We start from the raw sequence: 24,519 nt of genomic DNA, 5'->3' as shown, positions 1-24,519 counted from the left end.
CCCTGACCCCGGGGCCATTTTGGGGCACTTTGGGTTATTTCAGCCATTTCTGGGTGGATTTTAACGGGCATTTTTGGGTTTTTTAAGTTCCTAACCAATAATTTCAGGTTTCTAACCCCAAATTTTGTGTCCCCAGGTGGTTTACGGTGACACAGACTCGGTGATGTCACCTGGCCCTGACCCCGGGGCCATTTTGGGGCACTTTGGGTTGTTTCAGCCATTCTTTGGTGGATTTCAGCCATTTCTGGGTGGATTTTAACGGGAATTTTTGGGTTTTTTAAGTTCCTAACCCCAAATTTCAGGTTTCTCACCCCAAATTCTTGTCCCCAGGTGGTTTATGGGGACACGGACTCGGTGATGTCACCTGGCCCTGCCCTCGGGGCCATTTTGGGCTATTTTAGTGGGATTTTGGTGCATTTTAATGGGAGTTTTTTGTATTTCAGCCATTTCTGGGTGGATTTTAACGAGAATTTTTGGGTTTTTGGGGTTTTTTGGGGTGCTGATCCCATTTTTTGTGTCCCCAGGTGATTTACGGTGACACAGACTCGGTGATGTCACCTGGCCCTGCCCTCGGGGCCATTTTGGGGCATTTCAATGAGATTTTGGTGCATTTCAGCCATTTTTGGGTGGATTTTGACGGGGATTTTTGGGTTTTTGAGGTTTTTTGGGGTGCTGGTTCCATTTTTTAGGTTTCTAACCCCAATTTTTGTGTCCCCAGGTAATTTACGGTGACACGGGCTCGGTGATGTCACCTGGCCCTGCCCTCGGGGCCATTTTGGGGCACTTTGGGTTATTTCAGCCATTTCTGGGTTGATTTTAACGGGCATTTTTGGGTTTTTTAAGTTCCTAACCAATAATTTCAGGTTTCTAACCCCAAATTTTGTGTCCCCAGGTGATTTACGGTGACACAGACTCGGTGATGTCACCTGGCCCTGACCCCGGGGCCATTTTGGGGCACTTTGGGTTGTTTCAGCCATTCTTTGGTGGATTTCAGCCATTTCTGGGTGGATTTTAACAGGAATTTTTGGCTTTTTTAAGTTCCTAACCCCAAATTTCAGGTTTCTCACCCCAAATTCTTGTCCCCAGGTGGTTTACGGTGACACAGACTCGGTGATGTCACCTGGCCGTGCCCTCGGGGCCATTTTGGGCTATTTTAGTGGGATTTTGGTGCATTTCAATGGGATTTTTTTGTATTTCAGCCATTTCTGGGTGGATTTTAACGGGCATTTTGGGTTTTTTTAAGTTCCTAACCACAAATTTCAGGTTTCTAACCCCAATTTTTGTGCCCCCAGGTGGTCTATGGGGACACAGACTCGGTGATGTCACCTGGCCCTGCCCTCGGGGCCATTTTGGGGCATTTCAATGAGATTTTGGTGCATTTCAATGGGATTTTTTTGTATTCCAGCCATTTCTGGGTGGATTTTAACGGGCATTTTGGGTTTTTTTAAGTTCCTAACCACAAATTTCAGGTTTCTAACCCCAATTTTTGTGCCCCCAGGTGGTCTATGGGGACACAGACTCGGTGATGTCACCTGGCCCTGCCCTCGGGGCCATTTTGGGGCATTTCAATGAGATTTTGGTGCATTTCAGCCATTTTTGGGTGGATTTTGACGGGGATTTTTGGGTTTTTGAGGTTTTTTGGGGTGCTGGTTCCATTTTTTAGGTTTCTAACCCCAATTTTTGTGTCCCCAGGTGATTTACGGTGACACGGGCTCGGTGATGTCACCTGGCCCTGACCCCGGGGCCATTTTGGGGCACTTTGGGTTGTTTCAGCCATTCTTTGGTGGATTTCAGCCATTTCTGGGTGGATTTTAACGGGAATTTTTGGGTTTTTTAAGTTCCTAACCCCAAATTTCAGGTTTCTCACCCCAAATTCTTGTCCCCAGGTGGTTTATGGGGACACGGACTCGGTGATGTCACCTGGCCCTGCCCTCAGGGCCATTTTGGGCTATTTTAGTGGGATTTTGGTGCATTTCAATGGGATTTTTTTGTATTTCAGCCATTTCTGGGTGGATTTTAACGAGAATTTTTGGGTTTTTGGGGTTTTTTGGGGTGCTGATCCCATTTTTTGTGTCCCCAGGTGATTTACGGTGACACAGACTCGGTGATGTCACCTGGCCCTGCCCTCGGGGCCATTTTGGGGCATTTCAATGAGATTTTGGTGCATTTCAGCCACTTTTGGGTGGATTTCAGCCATTTCTGGGTGGATTTTAATGGGAATTTTTGGGTTTTTGGGGTTTTTTGGGGTGCTGATCCCATTTTTTGTGTCCCCAGGTGATTTACGGCGACACGGACTCGGTGATGTGCCGCCTGGCCGTGCCCTCGGTGCCCGAGGCCGCCGCCCTGGGCCGCGCCGTGGCCACCTGGGTGTCCGGGCACTTCCCCGCCCCCATCAGGCTCGAGTTCGAGAAGGTCCCACCCCAAATTCCGGGAGTTTTGGGAAAATTTGGGGAGTTTTGGTGTTTTGGGGAGATTTCTGGGCGTTTTGGGGAAAATTTGGGGTTTTTTCAGGGTGAATTTTCGGTTTTTTTAGGGTGAATTTTGGTGGTTTTTAGGTGGGTATTTTGGGGGTTTTAGGGGGAATTTTGGGTGGATTTGGGGGTTTTTAAGAGGGGTTTTGGGGTGGATTTTGGGGTTTTCAGGGGGGATTTTGGGGTTTTTAGGGGCGATTTTGGGGTTTTCAGGGGGGATTTTGGGGTAAATTTTGGATTTTAGGGGGGATTTTGGGGTGAATTGTGGGGTTTTTCGGAGGAGGTGAAAAAAAAGCTTAAAAATAGGGAAAAATCGGTGAAATAAATAGAAAAAACTGGGTTAAAAAAACCCTAAAATAATTATAAAAAGTAGCTAAAAAATGGGGGAAAAGTGAAAAAATAACTAAAAAATAGGGGAAAATGGGAAGGAAAAAACCTAAAGCAATTGGTTAAAAATAGCTAAAAAATAGTAAAAAGCCGGCTAAAAAATGGGGGAGAAAAAGCTACTAAAAAATAGCTAAAAAATAGGAGAAAAAATAAAAAAAAATATTAAAAAATAGTGAAAAGCCAGCTAAAAATGGGGGAGAAAAACACTAAAAAAATAGCTAAAAAATGGTAAAAAAAAGCTGAAAAATGGGGGAAAAAAAATCTAAAAAAAAAAAAAAAAATTATAAAAAGTTGGGCATCGATATCGAAAATTTTGGGGATGAATTTCTGAGGTTTTTGCAGGTGTACCTGCCGTACCTGCTGATCAGCAAGAAGCGCTACGCCGGCCTCTGCTTCCCGGGGGGCTCCGCGGGCGCCCCCAAACTGGACTGCAAGGGGCTGGAGGCCGTCAGGAGGGACAACTGTCCCCTGGCTGCCAACCTGGTCACCGCCTGCCTCCGCAGGATCCTCCTGCACAGGTGGGCTTGGGGGAAAACGGGGAAAAAACGGTGAAAAAATGGGGAAAATCGGCCAAAAAATGGGGAAAATATGGCAAAAAACAGTCAAGAAATAGGGAAAATGGCTAAAAAATGGGACAATTTTAGCCTGGATGACAGCTTGGTCATGGCCTGCCTCCGCAGGATCCTCCTGCACAGGTGGGTTTGGGGAAAAAATGGGAAAAAACGGTGAAAAAATGGGGAAAATCGGCCAAAAAATGGGGAAAATATAGTCAAAAAATGGTGAAAATATGGTGAAAAATGGGGAAACGGCCCAAAAATGGGACAGGTGGCACCTGAGTGCCAACCTGGGCACCGCCTGCCTCCAGAGCATCCTCCTGCACAGGTGGGCTTGGGGAAAAAAGGGGAAAAAACGGTGAAAAAATGGGGAAAATCGGCCAAAAAATGGGGAAAATATGGTCAAAAATAGGGAAACGGCCCAAAAATGGGACAGGTGGCACCTGAGTGCCAACCTTGGCACCGCCTGCCTCCGCAGGATCCTCCTGCACAGGTGGGCTTGGGAGAAAACAGGTAAAAAACGGTGAAAAAATGTGAAAAAATGGTGAAAATCGGCCAAAAAATGGGGAAAATCGGCCAAAAAATGGGGAAAATATGGTCAAAAATGGGGAAATGGCCCAAAAATGGGACAGGTGGCACCTGAGTGCCAACCTGGGCACCGCCTGCCTCCGCAGGATCCTCCTGCACAGGTGGGCTTGGGCAAAAACGGGGAAAAAACGGGGAAAAATCAAAGACAAAATGGTGAAAATCGGTGAAAAACTGACCAAAAACTGGACTAAAAAAGGGGAAATTGGGTCCGTTTTGGGGCCATTTGGGGGGGATTTGGGGGGGATTCAGGGTTAATTTGGGGCCATTTGGGGTCAGTTTGGGGTCAGTTCGGGGTGGATTTGGGGCAGTTTTGGGGTCAGTTTGGGGGGGATTTGGGGTCAGTTTGGGGCTGGATTTGGGGTCAGTTTTAGGGTCAGTTTGGGGTGGATTTGGGGTCAGTTTGGGGTGGATTTGGGGTGGATTCAGGGCCAGTTTTGGGGTGGATTTGGGGTCACTTTTGGGGTGGATTTGGGGTCAGTTTGGGGACAGTTTGGGGCTGGATTTGGGGTCAGTTTTAGGGTCAGTTTGGGGTGGATTTGGGGTGAATTCAGGGTCAGTTTGGGGTGGATTTGGGGTCAGTTTGTGGTGGATTTGGGGTCAGTTTGGGGTGGATTTGGGGTCAGTTTGGGGTGGATTTGGGGTGGATTTGGGGCCAGTTTTGGGGTGGATTTGGGATCAGTTTTGGGGTGGATTTGGGGTGGATTCAGGGCCAGTTTTGGGGTGGATTTGGGATCAGTTTTGGGGTGGATTTGGGGTCAGTTTTGGGGTGGATTTGGGGTCAGTTTTGGGGTGGATTTGGGGTGGATTTGGGGCCAGTTTTGGGCTGGATTTGGGGTCAGTTTTAGGGTCAGTTTGGGGTGGATTTGGGGTGAATTTGGGGTCAGTTTTGGGGTGGATTTGGGGCCAGTTTTTGGTCAGTTTAGGGTCAGTTTGGGGTGGATTTGGGGTCAGTTTGGGATGGATTTGGATGGATTTGGGGTCAGTTTGGGGTGGATTTGGGGTCACTTTTGGGGTGGATTTGGGGTCAGTTTGGGGTCTGTTTGGGGTGGATTTGGGCTCAGTTTTTGGGTGGATTTGGGGTGGATTTGGGGCCAGTTTAGGGTCAGTTTGGGGTCCGTTTTGGGGTGGTTTTGGGGCCAGTTTTGGGGTGGATTTGGGACCAGTTTAGGGTCAGTTTGGGGTCAGTTTTGGGGTGGATTTGGGGTCAGTTTTTGGGTGGATTTGGGACCAGTTTAGGGTCAGTTTGGGGTCCGTTTTGGGGTGGATTTGGGGTGGATTTGGGGCCAGTTTAGGGTGGATTTGGGACCAGTTTTTGGTCAGTTTGGGGTCAGTTTGGGGTTGGTTTTGGATCCGTTTGGGATGGATTTGAGGTGCATTTGGGACGGTTTTGGGCTGGATTCAGGGTCAGTTCTAGGCTCAGTTTTGGGCTGGATTTGGGGTCAGTTTTGGGATGGATTTGGGGTCAGTTTGGGGTGGATTTGGGGTCAGTTTTTAATCAGTTTGGGGTCAGTTTTGGATCTGTTTGGGGTGGATTTGGGGTCAGTTTTGGGATGGATTTGGGGTCAGTTTGGGATGGATTTGGGGTCACTTTGAAGTTGATTTGGGGATGGATTTGGGGTGGATTTAGAGTCAGCTTGGGGTCAGTTTGAGATGGATTTGGGGTCAATTTTGGGGTCAGTTTGGGATGAGTTTGGGGTCAGTTTTGAGTCCGTTTTTAGGTCAGTTTGGGGTCAGTTTTGGGTCCGTTTTTAGGTCAGTTTGGGGTCAGTTTTGGGTCCGTTTTTAGGTCAGTTTGGGGTCAGTTTTGGGGTCTTTTTGGGGTCAGTTAGGCTCAGTCTGGGGTGATTTTTGGGGTGAATTTGGGATGGATTTGGGGTCCATCACCCCCATTTTTTTCAGGGACCTCCAGCGTGCCGTGGCCCACGCCCAGGAGGTGATTCCAGACCTGCTCTGGAAGCGGCGTTTGGGGCAGATTTTGGTGGATTTTGAGCTGGATTTTGGGTGGATTTAGGGTCATTTTAGGGTCCCTGACCCCCACTTTTTTCAGGGACCCCCAGGGAGCCGTGGCCCACGCCCAGGAGGTGATTTCAGACCTGCTCTGCAACCGCATCGACATCTCCCAGCTCGTCATCACCAAGGAGCTGACGCGGGCAGCGAGCGCCTACAGCGCCCCCCAGGCACACGTGGCCCTGGCCGAGAGGTGAAAGCCACCCCAAAAACCCCAAAAACCAAAAAAACCCAAAAAAAACCACACCCAGAAACCCCTAAAAACCCTGAAAAACAGAAAAAAACCCCTCCCAAAAACGCTGAAAATCACCCCAAAAACCCCAAATCCCAGGCAGCGCCTCCAGCGCCCCCCAGGCACACGTGGCCCTGGCCGAGAGGTGAAAACCCCAAAAAAATCCAAATTTACCCCAAAACCCCCCCAAAAAATCCCCAAAAACCCCAAAAACCAAAAAAAAAACCACACCCAGAAACCCCTAAAACCCCTGAAAAACAGAAAAAAACCCCACCCAAAAACGCCAAAAACCCCAAAAACCCCAAAAACAAAAAAAAACCACACCCAGAAACCCCTAAAACCCCTGAAAAACAGAAAAAACCCCACCCAAAAACGCTAAAAATCACCCCAAAAACCAAAAAAAAACAAAAAAAAAACCACACCCAGAAACCCCTAAAAGCCCTGAAAAACAGAAAAAAACCCACCCAAAAACGCTAAAAATCACCCCAAAAACCCCAAAAACCAAACAAAACTAAAAAAATCCAAATTTACCCCAAAACCCCCCCAAAAAAATCCCCAAAAACCCCCCAAAAATGACCCAAATACCCCTAAATTTTCCCCCTAAATTTCAAATTTTTTTCCCCAGTTTTGGTGCTTTTCCCTGTAAATTTTTGGGGTTTTTTTCCCCCTGAATTTTGGGGATTTTTCCTCTGAATTTCAGGCATTTTTCCACTCTAAATTTGGAATTTTTTTTCCCCACTTTTGCTGGGGAAAACCCTGAATTTTGAGTTTCTTTCCCCCCCCAAATTTCAGAACTTTTCACCTAAATTTTGCACCTTTTCCCCCCTGAATTTCAGAATTTTTCCCCTAAATTTTATTGTTTTCCCCTGAATTTCAGATTGCTCCTGAATTCCCCTTAATTTTCCCCCTAAATTTCAGACTTTTCCCCCTAAATTTTGAATTTTTTCCCCCCAAAATTTGTTTTTTTCTTTTTTTTTCCCAATTCTGCTCAATTTCCCCTCCTAAATTTCAGAATTTTCCCCTAAACTTTGATGTTTTCTTCCACAAACTTTGCTGCTTTTCCACCTGAATTTTGGGTCAATTTTCCCCTTAAATTTTTGCCATTTTCGCTCCGATTTTGACGGGGCTTTTTGTGAATTTTTGTAAATTTTGGGGTGAATTTTTGTAAATTTTGGGGTGAATTTTGTAAATTTTGGGGTCCCTCCTGCTGCAACAGCCCCTGGGCTCGGAGCTGCTCATTTTGGGTCAATTTTGGTTGATTTTCGCTCCATTTTCGCCATTTTCGCTCCGATTTTCACAGGGTTTTTTGTGAATTTCGGGATTTTTTGGGGTGAATTTTGTAAATTTTGGGGTCACTCCCACAGCAGCACCCCCTGGGCTCGGAGCTGCTCATTTTGGGTCCGTTTTGGTCGATTTTTGCTCATTTTTGCCATTTTCGCTTGGATTTTGTTGCAAATCTTTAGGAATTTTTCAAAATTTGTGGGATTTTTTGGGGAATTTTGGGAATTTGGGGTTTGTCAGGAAATTTTTTTTTTTTATCCTATATTTTAGAATTTCCCCCCAAATTTCTGTTGATTTCCCCCCTTAAATTTTTGGCATTTTCCCTCTGAATTTCCATCTATTTTCCCCTCTAAACGCCGATTTCTTTTCCCCCTCTCTTGATACTTTTCCCCCTAAATTTTGATTTTTTTTTTGTCCCCCCTCTCCCCGCTGAATTTCACGTTTCCCCCAGAATTTTGCTGGTTTTTTTTTCCGCCTGATTTTTAATTTTTTTTGCCGATTTCTGTGTTTTTCCCCCCAGGCTCCGTCGGCGGGACCCCGGCAGCGCCCCCGGCCTCGGGGACCGCGTCCCGTACGTCATCGTCACCGGCGCGCGCGGCCAGGCGGCGTACACGCGCTCCGAGGTGCTCCCCAAACACCAAAACCCCAAAATGTCCCTGCAAAAAACACAAATTCCCCCCCAAAAAATCCCGAATTGACCTCCCAAAAATCCCCCGCAAAAATCCCAGATTTCTACGCAAAAACCCCACAAAAAATCCCGAATTTCTACGCAAAAAACCCCCAAAAAATCCCAAATTAACCCCCCGAAAAATCCCAGATTTCCAAGCAAAAACCCCCAAAAAATCCCAAATTAACCCCCCGAAAAATCCCAGATTTCCAAGCAAAAACCCCACAAAAAATCCCAAATTTACCCCCCGAAAAATCCCAGATTTCTACGCAAAAACCCCACAAAAAGTCCCAAATTAACCCCCCGAAAAATCCCAGATTTCTACACAAAAACCCCACAAAAAGTCCCAAATTAACCCCCCGAAAAATTCCAAATTTCCAAGCAAAAACCCCCCCCCAAAATGTCCCTTCAAAAACCAAAAACCACAAATTCCCCCCCAAAAAAATCCCGAATTGACCTCCCAAAAATCCCCCGCAAAAATCCCAAATTTCTACGCAAAAACCCCACAAAAAATCCCGAATTTCTACGCAAAAACCCCCCAAAAAATCCCAAATTAACCCCCCGAAAAATCCCAGATTTCTACGCAAAAACCCCACAAAAAATCCCAAATTTACCCCCCGAAAAATCCCAGATTTCCAAGCAAAAACCCCACAAAAAATCCCAAATTAACCCCCCGAAAAATCCCAAATTTCTACGCAAAAACCCCGCAAAAAATCCCAAATTAACCCCCCGAAAAATCCCAGATTTCTACACAAAAACCCCACAAAAAGTCCCAAATTAACCCCCCGAAAAATCCCAGATTTCCAAGCAAAAACCCCACAAAAAATCCCAAATTAACCCCCCGAAAAATCCCAAATTTCTACGCAAAAACCCCGCAAAAAATCCCAAATTAACCCCCCGAAAAATCCCAGATTTCTACACAAAAACCCCACAAAAAGTCCCAAATTAACCCCCCGAAAAATTCCAAATTTCCAAGCAAACCCCCCCCAAAATGTCCCTTCAAAAACCACAAATTCCCCCCCAAAAAAATCCCGAATTGACCTCCCAAAAATCCCCCGCAAAAATCCCAAATTTCTACGCAAAAACCCCACAAAAAATCCCAAATTAACCCCCCGAAAAATCCCAAATTCCCCCAGCTTCCACCTCAAAAAAAAAAAAACCCACAATCCCAATTCAACCCCAATTTTCCCCCAAAATCCACCCCCAAAAGAAACCCAAATTCCCCCAAACTCCACCCAAACCCCCACTCAAATTTCCCCAATTTCACCCTGATTTTTTCCCCCAGATTTCTCACCAAAAAGCCCAAATTTTCACCCTAAATTTCCCCAAAAAATCCCCAAGAGTTCCCCCCAAAATCCCCAAAAAATCTGCAAATTTTCACCCTAAATTTCCCCAAAAATCCCCAATTTTTTCCCCCAAAAATCCCAAATTCCCCCAAGTTCCACCTCAAAAAAAAAACCCCACAATCCCAATTCAACCCCAGTTTTCCCCTAAAATCCACCCCCCAAAAAAACCCAAATTTCCCCAAAATCCACCCCCAAAAAACCCAAATTTCCCCAAATTCCACCCAAAACCCCCACTCAAATTTCCCCAATTTCACCCTGATTTTTCCCATAGATTTCCCACCAAAAATCCCAAATTTCACCCAAAAAAAAACCAAATTTCCCCAAATTCCCCCCAAAACCCCCACTCAAATTTCCCCAATTTCACCCTGACTTTTTCCCCCAGATTTCCCACCAAAAATCCCAAATTTCACCCAAAAAAAAACCAAATTCCCCCAAACTCCACCCAAAACCCCCACTCAAATTTCCCCAATTTCACCCTGATTTTTCCCGTAGATTTCTCACCAAAAATCCCAAATTTCACCCAAAAAAACCCCAAATTTCCCCAAAATCCACCCCCCAAAAAAAAACCCCAAATTCCCCAAACTCCACCCAAAACCCCCACTCAAATTCCCCCAATTTCACCCTGATTTTTCCCTGATTTTTCCCCCTGATTTCTCACCAAAAATCCCAAATTTCACCCAAAAAAAAACCCAAATTCCCCCAAACTCCACCCAAAACCCTCACTCAAATTTCCCCAATTTCACCCTGATTTTTCCCTGATTTTTCCCGTAGATTTCCCACCAAAAATCCCAAATTTCACCCAAAAAACCCCCAAATTCCCCCAAACTCCACCCAAACCCCCCACTCAAATTCCCCCAATTTCACCCTGATTTTTCCCATAGATTTCCCACCAAAAATCCCAAATTTCACCCAACAAAAAACCAAATTTCCCCAAATTCCCCCCAAAACCCCCACTCAAATTTCCCCAATTTCACCCTTTTTCCCCCAGATTTCCCACCAAAAATCCCAAATTTCACCCAAAAAAAACCCAAATTCCCCCAAACTCCACCCAAAACCCCCACTCAAATTCCCCCAATTTCACCCTGATTTTTCCCCCAGATTTCCCACCAAAAATCCCAAATTTCACCCCAAAAATTCCCAATTTTCAGCCTGAATTTTCCTAAATTTTCCCGATTTTATCTGAAATTTCCCGGGCGGTGCCGGATTTACCAAAAGCCGCGGATTTCAGCCCAAAATTTGGATTTTGCCGAGCAGGACCCGGTGTACGCGCTGGAGCAGAACCTGCCCATCGACACGCGCTACTACCTGGAGCAGCAGCTCAGCCGGCCCCTGCTGCGCATCTTCGAGCCCATCCTGGGCGAGGGACGCGCCCACGGCGTCCTCCTGCGTGAGTTTCACCAAAATCCACAAAATTCACCCCAAAATTTACAAAAACTCACAAAAAACCCCGTCAAAATCGGAGCGAAAATGGCGAAAATGGAGCAAAAATGGAGCGAAAATGGACCAAAATGGTCCCAAAATGAGCAGCTCCGAGCCCAGGGGTGCTGCTGGGGGAGGGACCCCAGAATTTACAAAATTCACCCCAAAATTTACAAAATCCGCCCCAAAATTTACAAAAACTCACAAAAAACCCCGTCAAAATTGGAGTGAAAATGGCGAAAATCGACCAAAATTGGCCCAAAATGGGCCCCAAAGGTCCCTGCTCAGGATCTTGGAGCCCATCCTGGGCGAGGGACGGGCCCAGGGCGTCCTCCTGCGTGAGTTTCACCAAAATTTACAAAATTCACCCCAAAATTCACAAAAATTCACAAAAAAAACCCCGTCAAAATCGGAGCGAAAATGGAGCGAAAATGGAGCAAAAATCGACCAAAATGGACCCAAAATGAGCAGCTCCGAGCCCATCCTGCACCAGGGACGGGTCCAGGGGGTGCTGCTGGGAGAGGGACCCCAAAATTCCTGAAATTCACCCCAAAATTTACAAAAATTCACCCCAAAATTTACAAAAATTCACAAAAAACCCCGTCAAAATCGGAGCGAAAATGGCGAAAATGGAGCGAAAATCGACCAAAATTGACCCAAAATGAGCAGCTCCGAGCCCAGGGGGTGCTGATGGGGGAGGGACCCCAAAATTTACAAAATTCACCCCAAAATTTACAAAAATTCACAAAAATCCCCGTCAAAATCGGAGCGAAAATGGAGCGAAAATCGACCAAAATTGACCCTCAAGTTTGGGGCGATTTTGGGTCATTTTGGGTCATTTTTGGGGGGATTTTTGGGGGGATTTTTGGGGGGATTTTTGCATTTTCAGACTCCAGATTTTTTTGGGAATTATTTTGGACTTTATTTTCACCATTTTTTGTGTTTTTTACCCCAATTTCCCTTCCATAGGGGGAGCAAGACCCTCCTGGCTCCCAATTCCGGGGCGAGTTTGGGATGGATTTGGGTCATTTTGGGGGGATTTTTGGGGGGATTTTTGGGGGGATTTTTGCATTTTCAGACTCCAGATTTTTTTGGGGATTATTTTGGAGTTTATTTTCACCATTTTTTGTGTTTTTTACCCCAATTTCCCCGCAGAAGGGGAGCACACCCGCTGTAAAACGCTGCTGACGGCGCGCTCGGGGCGGATTTTGGGTCATTTTGGGGGGGATTTTTGTGGGAAATTTTGGGATTTCAGACTCCAGATTTTTTTGGGGATTATTTTGGAGTTTATTTTCACCATTTTTTGTGTTTTTTACCCCAAATTTCCCCGCAGAGGGGGAGCACACGAGGTGTAAAACGCTGCTGACGTCGCGCTCGGGGCGGATTTTGGGATGGATTTGGGTCATTTTTGGGGGATTTTTTGGGGGATTTTAGGGGGAATTTTTGGGGGGAAATTTTGCATTTTCAGACTCCAGATTTTTTGGGGAATTATTTTGCACTTTAATTTTCACCATTTTTTGTGTTTTTTACCCCAAATTTCCCTTCCATAGGGGGAGCAAGACCCTCCTGACTCCCAATTCCGGGGCGAGTTTGGGATGGATTTTGGGGCGATTTGGGTCATTTTTGGGGGGATTTTTGGGGGGATTTTTGCATTTTCAGATTCCAAATTTTTTGGGAATTATTTTGGACTTTATTTTCACCATTTTTTGTGTTTTTTACCCCAAATTCCCCTGCAGAGGGGGAGCACACGAGGTGTAAAATGTTCCTGACCGTGCGCTCGGGGGGGATTTTGGGGCCATTTGGGTCATTTTGGGGGGGATTTTTGGGGGGAAATTTTGCATTTTCAGACTCCAGATTTTTTTGGGGATTATTTTGGAGTTTATTTTCACCATTTTTTGTGTTTTTTACCCCAAATTTCCCTTCCATAGGGGGAGCAAGACCCTCCTGACTCCCAATTCCGGGGCGAGTTTGGGATGGATTTTGGGGCGATTTGGGTCATTTTTGGGGGGATTTTTGTGGGAAATTTTGGGATTTCAGACTCCAGATTTTTTGGGGGATTATTTTGGAGTTTATTTTCACCATTTTTTGTGTTTTTTACCCCAAATTCCCGCAGAGGGGGAGCACACGAGGTGTAAGACGCTGCTGACGTCGCGCTCGGGGGCGCTCTCGGCCTTCACGTCCAAGCGCAGCAGCTGCGTCGGCTGCCGGGCCCTGCTGCCCCAGCACGGTGAGAAAAACCCAATTAATTCATTAATTAGCCCCCTAATTAACGAGGTGCTTCATTAACCCCCTCAGGTCGGAATTTAGGGGATTTTAGCAAAAAAAAAACGGGGTCAAAATGGTCAAAAATGCCCCAAAACTGGATTTTTCAAAATGGGATGCTTGGAATTAGAAACCCCGTCCCTAAGTTAATTACCTTAATTAATGAGTTCTGCAATAATTAAGTGTTTAATTAATCCCCTCAGGTCGGAATTCAGGGGTTTTAGCAAAAAAAAACGGGGCCAAAATGGCCAAAAACGCCCCAAAATTGGACCTGAAAACTCAATTTTCAGAATTAATACCCCTCCCCAAATGAATCACCTTAATTAATGAGTTCTGCGCTAATTAAGTATTTAATTAATCCCCTCAGGTCGGAATTTAGGGGCTTTGAGCAAAAAAAACGGGGCCAAAATGGCCAAAAATGCCCCAAATTGGAGCTGAAATAATGAAATGCTGATATTTGATTGAAGCTCCTTCCCCAAATTAATTACCTTAATTAATGAGTTCTGCGCTAATGAAGCATTAATTCACCCCCTCAGGTCGGAATTTAGGGGGTTTTAGCAAAAAAAACGGGGCCAAAATGGCCAAAAATGCCCCAAAATTGGAGTTTTAAAAATGGGATGCTTGGAATTAGAAACCCCTTCCCTAAGTTAATTACCCTAATTAATGAGTTCTGCGCTAATTAAGCATTAATTCACCCCCTCAGGTCGGAATTTAGGGGGTTTTAGCCAAAAAAAACGGGGCCAAAATGGCCAAAAATGCCCCAAAATTGGAGCTAAAATAGCAAAATGCTGATATTTGATTGAAGCTCCTTCCCCAAATTAATTACCTTAATTAATGAGTTCTGCGCTAATTAGGCATTAATTCACCCCCTCAGGTTGGAATTTAGGGGGTTTTAGCAAAAAAAACGGGGCCAAAATGGCCAAAAATGCCCCAAAATTGGAGTTTTAAAAATGGGATGCTTGGAATTAGAAACTCCATTCCTAAGTTAATTACCCTAATTAATGAGTTCTGCGCTAATTAAGTATTTTATTGAGCAAAAAAAATGGGGCCAGAATGGCCAAAAATGCCCCAAAATTGGAGCTGAAAATTCAATTTTCAGAATTAATGCCCCTCCCCAAATGAATCACCTTAATTAATGAGTTCTTCGCTAATTAAACGAGTTAATTAGGTGATTCATCCCATCAGGGTGGAATTTTGGGGGTTTTAGCAAAAAAAAATGGGCTGAAATGGTCAAAAATGCTGCAATTAGCGGTAATTAGCGATAATTGATTAATGAGCGCTGGCCAAAGGGAGCTGCAATTAGCAGTAATTAGCGATAATTGATTAATGAGCACTGGGCAGAGGGAGCCGCAATTAGCGGTAATTAGCGATAATTGATTAATGAGCACTGGGCAGAGGGAGCCGCAATTAGCGGTAATTAGCGATAATCGAGTAATGAGCGCTGGCCAAAGGGAGCTGCAATTAGCGGTAATTAGCGATAATTGATTAATGAGCCCTGGCCAAAGGGAGCTGCAATTAGCGGTAATTAGCGATAATTGATTAATGAGTGCTGTCCAAAGGGAGCTGCAATTAGCGGTAATTAGCGGTAATTGATTAATGAGTGCTGTCCAAAGGGAGCTGCAATTAGCGGTAATTAGCGGTAATTGATTAATGAGTGCTGTCCAAAGGGAGCTGCAATTAGCGGTAATTAGCGGTAATTGATTAAGGAGCAGACGCTCCCGAAGCCGCAATTAGCGGCAATTAGCGGTAATTGATTAAGGAGCGGATGCTCCCGAAGCCGCAATTAGCGGTAATTAGCGGTAATTGATTAAGGAGCGGACGCTCAGAAGCCGCAATTAGCGGTAATTAGCGGTAATTGATTAAGGAGCGGACGCTCAGAAGCCGCAATTAGCGGTAATTAGCGGTAATTGATTAAGGAGCGGACGCTCAGAAGCCGCAATTAGCGGTAATTAGCGGTAATTGATTAACGAGCGGACGCTCCCGAAGCCGCAATTAGCGGCAATTAGCGGTAATTGATTAAGGAGCGGATGCTCCGAAGCCGCAATTAGCGGTAATTAGCGGTAATTGATTAAGGAGCGGACGCTCCGAAACCGCAATTAGCGGCAATTAGCGGTAATTGATTAAGGAGCGGACGCTCCGAAGCCGCAATTAGCGGCAATTAGCGGTAATTGATTAAGGAGCGGATGCTCCGAAGCCGCAATTAGCGGTAATTAGCGGTAATTGATTAAGGAGCGGACGCTCCGAAGCCGCAATTAGCGGCAATCAGCGGTAATTGATTAAGGAGCGGATGCTCCGAAGCCGCAATTAGCGGTAATTAGCGGTAATTGATTAAGGAGCGGATGCTCCCGAAGCCGCAATTAGCGGCAATTAGCGGTAATTGATTAAGGAGCGGACGCTCAGAAGCCGCAATTAGCGCTAATTAGCGGTAATTGATTAAGGAGCGGATGCTCCCGAAGCCGCAATTAGCGGTAATTAGCGGTAATTGATTAAGGAGCGGACGCTCAGAAGCCGCAATTAGCGGTAATTAGCGGTAATTGATTAAGGAGCGGACGCTCCCGAAGCCGCAATTAGCGGCAATTAGCGGTAATTGATTAAGGAGCGGATGCTCAGAAGCCGCAATTAGCGGTAATTAGCGGTAATTGATTAAGGAGCGGACGCTCAGAAGCCGCAATTAGCGGTAATTAGCGGTAATTGATTAAGGAGCGGACGCCCCCGAAGCCGCAATTAGCGGTAATTAGCGGTAATTGATTAAGGAGCGGACGCTCCGAAGCCGCAATTAGCGGCAATTAGCGGTAATTGATTAAGGAGCGGACGCTCCGAAGCCGCAATTAGCGGCAATTAGCGGTAATTGATTAAGGAGCGGATGCTCCAAAGCCGCAATTAGCGGTAATTGATTAAGGAGCGGACACTCCGAAGCCGCAATTAGCGGTAATTAGCGGTAATTGATTAAGGAGCGGACGCTCAGAAGCCGCAATTAGCGGTAATTGGCGGTAATTGATTAACGAGCGGACGCTCCGAAGCCGCAATTAGCGGCAATTAGCGGTAATTGATTAAGGAGCGGATGCTCCGAAGCCGCAATTAGCGGTAATTAGCGGTAATTGATTAAGGAGCGGACGCTCCGAAGCCGCAATTAGCGGCAATCAGCGGTAATTGATTAAGGAGCGGACGCTCCGAAGCCGCAATTAGCGGTAATTAGCGGTAATTGATTAAGGAGCGGACACTCAGAAGCCGCAATTAGCGGTAATTAGCGGTAATTGATTAAGGAGCGGACGCTCCGAAGCCGCAATTAGCGGTAATTAGCGGTAATTGATTAAGGAGCGGACGCTCAGAAGCCGCAATTAGCGGTAATTAGCGGTAATTGATTAACGAGCGGACGCTCCCGAAGCCGCAATTAGCGGCAATTAGCGGTAATTGATTAAGGAGCGGATGCTCCGAAGCCGCAATTAGCGGTAATTAGCGGTAATTGATTAAGGAGCGGACGCTCCGAAGCCGCAATTAGCGGTAATTAGCGGTAATTGATTAAGGAGCGGATGCTCCCGAAGCCGCAATTAGCGGTAATTAGCGGTAATTGATTAAGGAGCGGATGCTCCAAAGCCGCAATTAGCGGCAATTAGCGGTAATTGATTAAGGAGCGGACGCTCCGAAGCCGCAATTAGTGGTAATTAGCGGTAATTGATTAACGAGCGGACGCTCCGAAGCCGCAATTAGCGGTAATTAGCGGTAATTGATTAAGGAGCGGACGCTCCGAAGCCGCAATTAGCGGCAATCAGCGGTAATTGATTAAGGAGCGGATGCTCCGAAGCCGCAATTAGCGGCAATTAGCGGTAATTGATTAAGGAGCGGATGCTCAGAAGCCGCAATTAGCGGCAATTAGCGGTAATTGATTAAGGAGCGGACGCTCAGAAGCCGCAATTAGCGGTAATTAGCGGTAATTGATTAAGGAGCGGACGCTCCGAAGCCGCAATTAGCGGTAATTAGCGGTAATTGATTAAGGAGCGGATGCTCCAAAGCCGCAATTAGCGGTAATTGATTAAGGAGCGGACACTCCGAAGCCGCAATTAGCGGTAATTAGCGGTAATTGATTAAGGAGCGGACGCTCAGAAGCCGCAATTAGCGGTAATTAGCGGTAATTGATTAACGAGCGGACGCTCCGAAGCCGCAATTAGCGGCAATTAGCGGTAATTGATTAAGGAGCGGACGCTCCGAAGCCGCAATTAGCGGCAATTAGCGGTAATTGATTAAGGAGCGGATGCTCCGAAGCCGCAATTAGCGGTAATTAGCGGTAATTGATTAAGGAGCGGACGCTCAGAAGCCGCAATTAGCGGTAATTAGCGGTAATTGATTAACGAGCGGACGCTCCCGAAGCCGCAATTAGCGGCAATTAGCGGTAATTGATTAAGGAGCGGATGCTCCGAAGCCGCAATTAGCGGTAATTAGCGGTAATTGATTAAGGAGCGGACGCTCCGAAGCCGCAATTAGCGGTAATTAGCGGTAATTGATTAAGGAGCGGATGCTCCCGAAGCCGCAATTAGCGGTAATTAGCGGTAATTGATTAAGGAGCGGATGCTCCAAAGCCGCAATTAGCGGCAATTAGCGGTAATTGATTAAGGAGCGGACGCTCCGAAGCCGCAATTAGCGGCAATTAGCGGTAATTGATTAAGGAGCGGACGCTCAGAAGCCGCAATTAGCGGCAATTAGCGGTAATTGATTAAGGAGCGGACGCTCCGAAACCGCAATTAGCGGCAATTAGCGGTAATTGATTAAGGAGCGGACACTCCGAAGCCGCAATTAGCGGCAATTAGCGGTAATTGATTAAGGAGCGGATGCTCCAAAGCCGCAATTAGCGGTAATTAGCGGTAATTGATTAAGGAGCGGACGCTCAGAAGCCGCAATTAGCGGTAATTAGCGGTAATTGATTAAGGAGCAGACGCTCCCGAAGCGGCAATTAGCGGCAATTAGCGGTAATCAGCGGTAATTGATTAAGGAGCGGACGCTCCGAAGCCGCAGTTAGCGGCAATCAGCGGTAATTAGCGGTAATTGATTGATCACCCGCAGGTGCCGTTTGCGATTTCTGCCGCCAGAGGGAGTCCGAGCTCTACCAGAAGGAGGTGGGGGCGACTTTGGAGATTTGGGGCGAAATGGGGGAAATTGGGCTTCGGAATTTGGGCATTTTGGGCTTTTTGGGGTTCTAAATTTGGGGAATTTGGGGGTTTGGGGCAAAATGTGGCGAAATTGAGGAATTTGGGGCAAAATGTGGCGAAATTGGGGAATTTGGGGTTCGGAATTTGGGGGTTTGGGGCAAAATGGGGGAAATTGGGGCAAAATGTGGGGAAATTGGGGAATTTGGGGTTCGGAATTTGGGGGTTTGGGGCAAAATGGGGGAAATTGGGGCAAAATGTGGGGAATTTGGGGTTCAAAATGTGGGGATTTTGGGGCAAAATGTGGGGAATTTGGGGCAAAATGTGCGGAAATTGGGGCAAAATGTGGGGAATTTGGGGAATTTGGGGTTCTAAATGTGGGGATTTTGGGGTTTTGGGGTTCGGAATTTGGGGGTTTGGGGCAAAATGTGGGGAATTTGGGGCAAAATGTGGGGAAATTGGGGAATTTGGGGTTCAAAATTTGGGGAATTTGGGGGTTTGGGGCAAAATGTGGGGAAATTGAGGAATTTGGGGCAAAATGTGGCGAAATTGGGGAATTTGGGGTTCGGAATTTGGGGCTTTGGGGCAAAATGGGGGAAATTGGGGCAAAATGTGGGGAAATTGGGGAATTTGGGGTTCAAAATGTGGGGATTTTGGGGTTTTGGGGCAAAATGTGGCGAAATTGGGGAATTTGGGGTTCTAAATGTGGGGATTTTGGGGTTTTGGGGTTCGGAATTTGGGGGTTTGGGGCAAAATGTGGGGAATTTGGGGCAAAATGTGGGGAAATTGGGGAATTTGGGGTTCAAAATTTGGGGAATTTGGGGGTTTGGGGCAAAATGTGGGGAAATTGAGGAATTTGGGGCAAAATGTGGGGAAATTGGGGAATTTGGGGTTCGGAATTTGGGGCTTTGGGGCAAAATGGGGGAAATTGGGGCAAAATGTGGGGAAATTGGGGAATTTGGGGTTCAAAATGTGGGGATTTTGGGGTTTTGGGGCAAAATGTGGCGAAATTGGGGAATTTGGGGTTCTAAATGTGGGGATTTTGGGGTTTTGGGGTTCGGAATTTGGGGGTTTGGGGCAAAATGTGGGGAATTTGGGGCAAAATGTGGGGAAATTGGGGAATTTGGGGTTCGGAATTTGGGGGTTTGGGGCAAAATTTGGGGAATTTGGGGCTTTTGGGGCCAAATGTGGGGAATTTGGGGTTCGAAATTTGGCAATTTTGGGGAATTTGGGGTTCTAAATTTGGGGATTTTGGGGCTTTTGGGGATCCAGATTGGGGATTTGGGGGTTCTAAATTTGGGGATTTTGGGGTTTTGGGGTTCGAAATTTGGGGTTTTGGGCTTTGGGGATCCAGGTTAGGAGTTTTGGGGCAAAATTTGGGGAATTTGGGGCTTTTGGGGTTCTAAATGTGGGGAATTTGGGGCTTTTGGGGTTCCAGATTTGGGATTTTGGGACTTTTGGGGTTCTAAATTTGGGGATTTGGGGGCAAAATTTGGGGTTTTTAGGGTTCTAAATTTGGGAAATTTGGGGTTCCAGATTTGGGATTTTGGGGTTTTTGGGGTTCTAAATTTGGGGATTTTGGGGTTTTTGGGGATCTAAATTTGGGGATTTTGGGGTTTTGGAGATCCAGGTTTGGGGGTTTGGGGATTTTGGGGCAAAATTTGGGCGTTTTTGGGATTTGGGGGTTCTAAATTTGGGGATTTTGGGGTTTTGGGGATCCAGATTGGGGAATTCGGGGCCAAATGTGGGGGTTTTGGGGCTTTTGAGGATCCAGGTTTGGAGTTTTGGGGCAAAATTTGGGGAATTTGGGGCTTTTGGGGATCCAGATTGGGGATTTTGGGGAATTTGGGGTTCTAAATGTGGGGATTTTGGGGCAAAATTTGGGTTTTTTGGGGTTCTAAATTTGGGGATTTGGGGGTTTTTGGGGTTCCAGGTTTGGGGATTTTGGGGTTCTAAATTTGGGGATTTTGGGGATCCAGGTTTTGGATTTTGGGGCAAAATGTGGGGATTTTGGGGCTTTTGGGGTTCTAAATTTGGGGAATTTGGGGCTTTGGGGATCCAGATTGGGGTTTTGGGGCTTTTGGGGCAAAATGTGGGGAATTTGGGGTTTTTGGGTTCTGAATTTGGAGTTTTGGGGCAAAATTTGGGGAATTTGGGGCTTTTGGGGATCCAGGTTTGGGGATTTTGGGGCAAAATTTGGGGAATTTGGGGATTTTGGGGCTTGGAATTGGGGGGTTTGGGGGAAAATGTGGGGATTTTGGGGGATTTGGGGTTCTGAATTTGCGGAATTTGGGGCAAAATGTGGGGATTTTGGGGTTCTAAATTTTGGGATTTTGGGGCTTTTGGGGTTTTTGGGGTTCTAAATTTGGGGAATTTGTGGTTTCGGGGATCCAGATTGGGGATTTTGGGGCAAAATGTGGGGAATTTGTGGCTTTTGGGGATCCAGATTGGGGATTTTGGGGAATTTGGGGTTCTAAATTTGGGGATTTTGGGGGCAAATTTTGGGGATTTTGGGGGATTTGGGGTTCTGAATTTGGGGGGTTTGGGGCAAAATGTGGGGAATTTGGGGAATTTGGGGTTCTGAATTTGGGGAATTTGGGGCAAAATGTGGGGATTTTGGGGTTCTAAATTTGGGGTTCTAAATTTTGGGATTTTGGGGCTTTTGGGGTTTTTGGGGTTCTAAATTTGGGGAATTTGGGGTTTCGGGGATCCAGATTGGGGATTTTGGGGCAAAATGTGGGGAATTTGTGGCTTTTGGGGATCCAGATTGGGGGTTTTGGGGAATTTGGGGTTCTAAATTTGGGGATTTTGGGGCAAAATTTGGGGATTTTGGGGGATTTGGGGTTCTGAATTTGGGGGGTTTGGGGCAAAATGTGGGGATTTTGGGGTTCTAAATTTGGGGTTCTAAATTTGGGGATTTTGGGGCTTTTGGGGTTTTTGGGGTTCTAAATTTGGGGTTTTGGGGTTCTAAATTTGGGGATTTTGGGGTTTCGGGGACCCAGATTGGGGATTTTGGGGCAAAATGTGGGGAATTTGTGGCTTTTGGGGATCCAGATTGGGGTTTTGGGGCAAAATGTGGGGAATTTGGGGTTCTAAATGTGGGGATTTTGGGGCAAAATTTGAGGTTTTTGGGGTTCTAAATTTGGGGATTTTGGGGTTTTTGGGGTTCCAGGTTTGGGGTTTTGGGGGTTTTGGGGCAAAAATGTGGGGATTTGGGGGAATTTGGGGTTAATTTGGATTATTTTGGGGTTAATTTGGAATATTTTGGGATATTTTCTCCCCAGTTGTCCCAGCTGTGGCACCTGGAGGTTATTTTGGGATATTTTGGGATATTTTAGGATATTTTGGGGTTATTTTGGGTTATTTTAGGTTTAATTTGGATTATTTTGTGTTTATTTTGTCCCAGGTGTCGCAGCTGTGGCACCTGGAGGTTATTTTGGGTTATTTTGGGGTTAATTTGGATTATTTTGGGATATTTTCCCCCCAGGTGTCCCAGCTGTGGCACCTGGAAGTTATTTTGGGATATTTTAGGATATTTTGGGGTTAATTTGGGTTATTTTGGGGTTAATTTGGATTATTTTGGGGTTAATTTGTCCCAGGTGTCCCAGCTGTGGCACCTGGAGGTTATTTTGGGTTATTTTGGGGTTAATTTGGGTTATTTTGGGGTTAATTTGGGTTATTTTGTGTTTATTTTGTCCCCAGGTGTCCCAGCTGTGGCACCTGGAGGTTATTTTGGGTTATTTTGGGATATTTTAGGATATTTTGGGTTATTTTGGGTTATTTTGGGTTATTTTAGGGTTAATTTGGATTATTTTGTGTTTATTTTGTCCCAGGTGTCGCAGCTGTGGCACCTGGAGGTTATTTTGGGATATTTTAGGACATTTTGGGTTATTTTGGGGTTAATTTGGATTATTTTGGGGTATTTTCCCCCCAGGTGTCGCAGCTGTGGCACCTGGAGGTTATTATGGGATATTTTAGGATATTTTAGGACATTTTGGGGTTAATTTGGATTATTTTGGGGTATTTTCTCCCCAGGTGTCGCAGCTGTGGCACCTGGAGCGCAGCTTTGCCCGGCTCTGGAGCCAATGCCAGCGGTGCCAGGGCTCGCTGCTGCAGGACGTGCTGTGCACCAGGTACCCCCAAAATAGCCCCAAAAATATCCCCCAAAAATCCCCCCAAATAGCCCCAAAAATCCCCCCAAAAATATCCAAAAAATCCCCCAAAATATCCCCCCAAAATCCCCCCAAAATCCCCCAAAAATATCCAAAAAATCCCCCAAAATAGCCCCAAAATATCCACAAAAATAGCCCCCCAAAATCCCCCAAAATAGCCCCAAAAATCCCCCCAAAATATCCAAAAAATCCCCCAAAATAGCCACAAAAATCCCCCAAAATGGCCCCAAAAATCCCCAAAAAAATCCCAATAAAACCCAAAAACTCCCCCCAAAAATTGCCCAAAAATCCCCAAAAAAATCCCAATAAAACCCAAAAACTCCCCCCAAAAATCCCCCAAAAAATCCAAATAAAACCCAAAAACTCCCCCCAAAAATCCCCCAAAAATCCCCAAAAATTGCCCAAAAATTCCCAAAAATTCCCAAAAAATTCCCCAAAAGAATCCCAATAAAACCCAAAAACTCCCCTCAAAAAATCTCCAAAAATTGCCCAAAAATTGGCCAAAAATCACCAAAAATTGCCCAAAAATTGCCCAAAAATCACTAAAAATTGCCTAAAAATCTCAAAAAAATCCCCAAAAAAATCCCAATAAAACCCAAAAACTCCCCTCAAAAATTGCCCAAAAATCCCCAGAAATTGCCCAAAAATCCCCAAAAAATTCCCCAAAAATCCCAAAAAATTCCCCAAAAAAATCCCAATAAAACCCAAGAACTCCCCCCAAAAATTGCCCAAAAATCCCCAAAAAATCCTCCCCAAAATCCCCCAAAAAATCCCAATAAAACCCAAAAACTCCCCCCAAAAAATCCCAATAAAACCCAAAAACTCCCCCCAAAAAATCCCAATAAAACCCAAAAACTCCCCCCAAAAAATCCCAATAAAACCCAAAAACTCCCCCCAAAAAATCCCAATAAAACCCAAAAACTCCCCCCAAAAAATCCCAATAAAACCCAAAAACTCCCCCCAAAAGCCCCCCAAAATTGCCCAAAAATCCCCAAAAATTCCCCAAAAAAATCCCAATAAAACCCAAAAACTCCCCTCAAAAATTGCCGAAAAATCCCCCAAAATTCTCCAAAACTCCCCCAAAATTGCCCAAATTTCTCCGAGTGCCTGCAAACGTCCCCCAAATTGTCTTTCAGCCGGGACTGCCCCATTTTCTACATGCGCCGCAAGGTGCAGAAGGACCTGGAGGCTCAGCAGGAGCTGCTCGGCCGCTTCGGGGACCCCGAGTGGTGAAAAAGCCAAAAATGCCCCAAAAATGCCCCAAAAATGCCCCCAAAATGCCCCAAAAATGCCCCCAAAATGCCCCAAATTTGGCATTTTTGGGGAAGGTTTTCTCCCCCCTGCTTTATGTTTTGTACCGGAATTTAATAAACAGATAATTTCTAATAATTTTGTTGTGGTTTGTTATAAGTTTATTAATTTGGGGGGTTTTTAAAGGGATTTTTTGGTGATTTGTTTTTTTATTTTAGGGGGATTTTTTTGAGGTTTTTGGAGATTTGTTTTTTAAGGATTTTTTGGGGGGTTTTGGGTTTTTTTGGAGGGAGGTTTTGGGGGTTTTTTAGGGCATTTTTTGGCATCTTTCTGGGATTTTTGGGGATTTTTCGGGATTTTTTTGAGGTGTTTTGGGCTTTTTTGGGATTTTAAATTGGGAATTCGCAGGCGTGGCTTGCTGATTGACAACCATATCAACCAATCAGAGCGCAGAAAATCGTGTCGCGCCCGCCTTCTGGGCGTGGCTTCGCCTTCACTCATGACTGACAACCTCCTCACCCAATCAACGCTGTGGGGGTGGGTTAATCCTGATTGGCATTTTCGTTGTCCAATCAGAAGGAAGCAAGCGGGAATCGGCCGCCAATGGGAAGCCGCAGGGGGCGCGTGGGGGCCCCGCCCCTTCTATAAAAGGCCAAGGGGGTGGGGGCCGCTCCTCGCGCTCACAAGATGGCGGAGGCGGCCAATTGTATCATGGAGGTGAGCGGGGCTCCGCGGGAAAGCGCC

At 45.9% G+C, this 24,519-nt stretch overlaps 2 protein-coding genes across 3 annotated transcripts in view; both read left to right on the top strand.

The window, feature by feature from the left end:
* The window catches only part of POLD1 (DNA polymerase delta 1, catalytic subunit), a 52,705-nt gene extending 28,820 nt beyond the window's left edge, over positions 1–23,885 (top strand). The window contains exons 18-26 of the mRNA XM_058822701.1: positions 2,275–2,412; positions 3,201–3,376; positions 6,048–6,200; positions 8,041–8,143; positions 10,788–10,920; positions 13,066–13,179; positions 18,270–18,322; positions 22,388–22,485; positions 23,661–23,885. Of these exons, the coding sequence (XP_058678684.1) occupies positions 2,275–2,412; positions 3,201–3,376; positions 6,048–6,200; positions 8,041–8,143; positions 10,788–10,920; positions 13,066–13,179; positions 18,270–18,322; positions 22,388–22,485; positions 23,661–23,757 (1,065 nt within the window). The 3' untranslated portion in view covers positions 23,758–23,885. The remainder of the gene's footprint in view (positions 1–2,274; positions 2,413–3,200; positions 3,377–6,047; positions 6,201–8,040; positions 8,144–10,787; positions 10,921–13,065; positions 13,180–18,269; positions 18,323–22,387; positions 22,486–23,660) is intronic.
* Positions 23,886–24,462: 577 nt separating this feature from the next.
* Positions 24,463–24,519, top strand: part of PRMT1 (protein arginine methyltransferase 1) — a 31,781-nt gene continuing 31,724 nt past the window's right edge. Inside the window, exon 1 of one of the 2 annotated variants that reach the window (XM_058822734.1) lies at positions 24,463–24,492. In XM_058822734.1, coding sequence (XP_058678717.1) covers positions 24,463–24,492 — 30 coding nt within the window. The remainder of the gene's footprint in view (positions 24,493–24,519) is intronic. The other variant, XM_058822735.1, reaches the window with a different exon arrangement.

The sequence above is a fragment of the Ammospiza caudacuta genome, chromosome 34, assembly GCF_027887145.1.
Source record: "Ammospiza caudacuta isolate bAmmCau1 chromosome 34, bAmmCau1.pri, whole genome shotgun sequence".
Lineage (NCBI taxonomy): Eukaryota > Metazoa > Chordata > Aves > Passeriformes > Passerellidae > Ammospiza > Ammospiza caudacuta.
The sequence above is the reverse complement of the archived record's forward strand: the minus strand, read 5'-3'. Positions and strand labels throughout refer to the sequence as shown.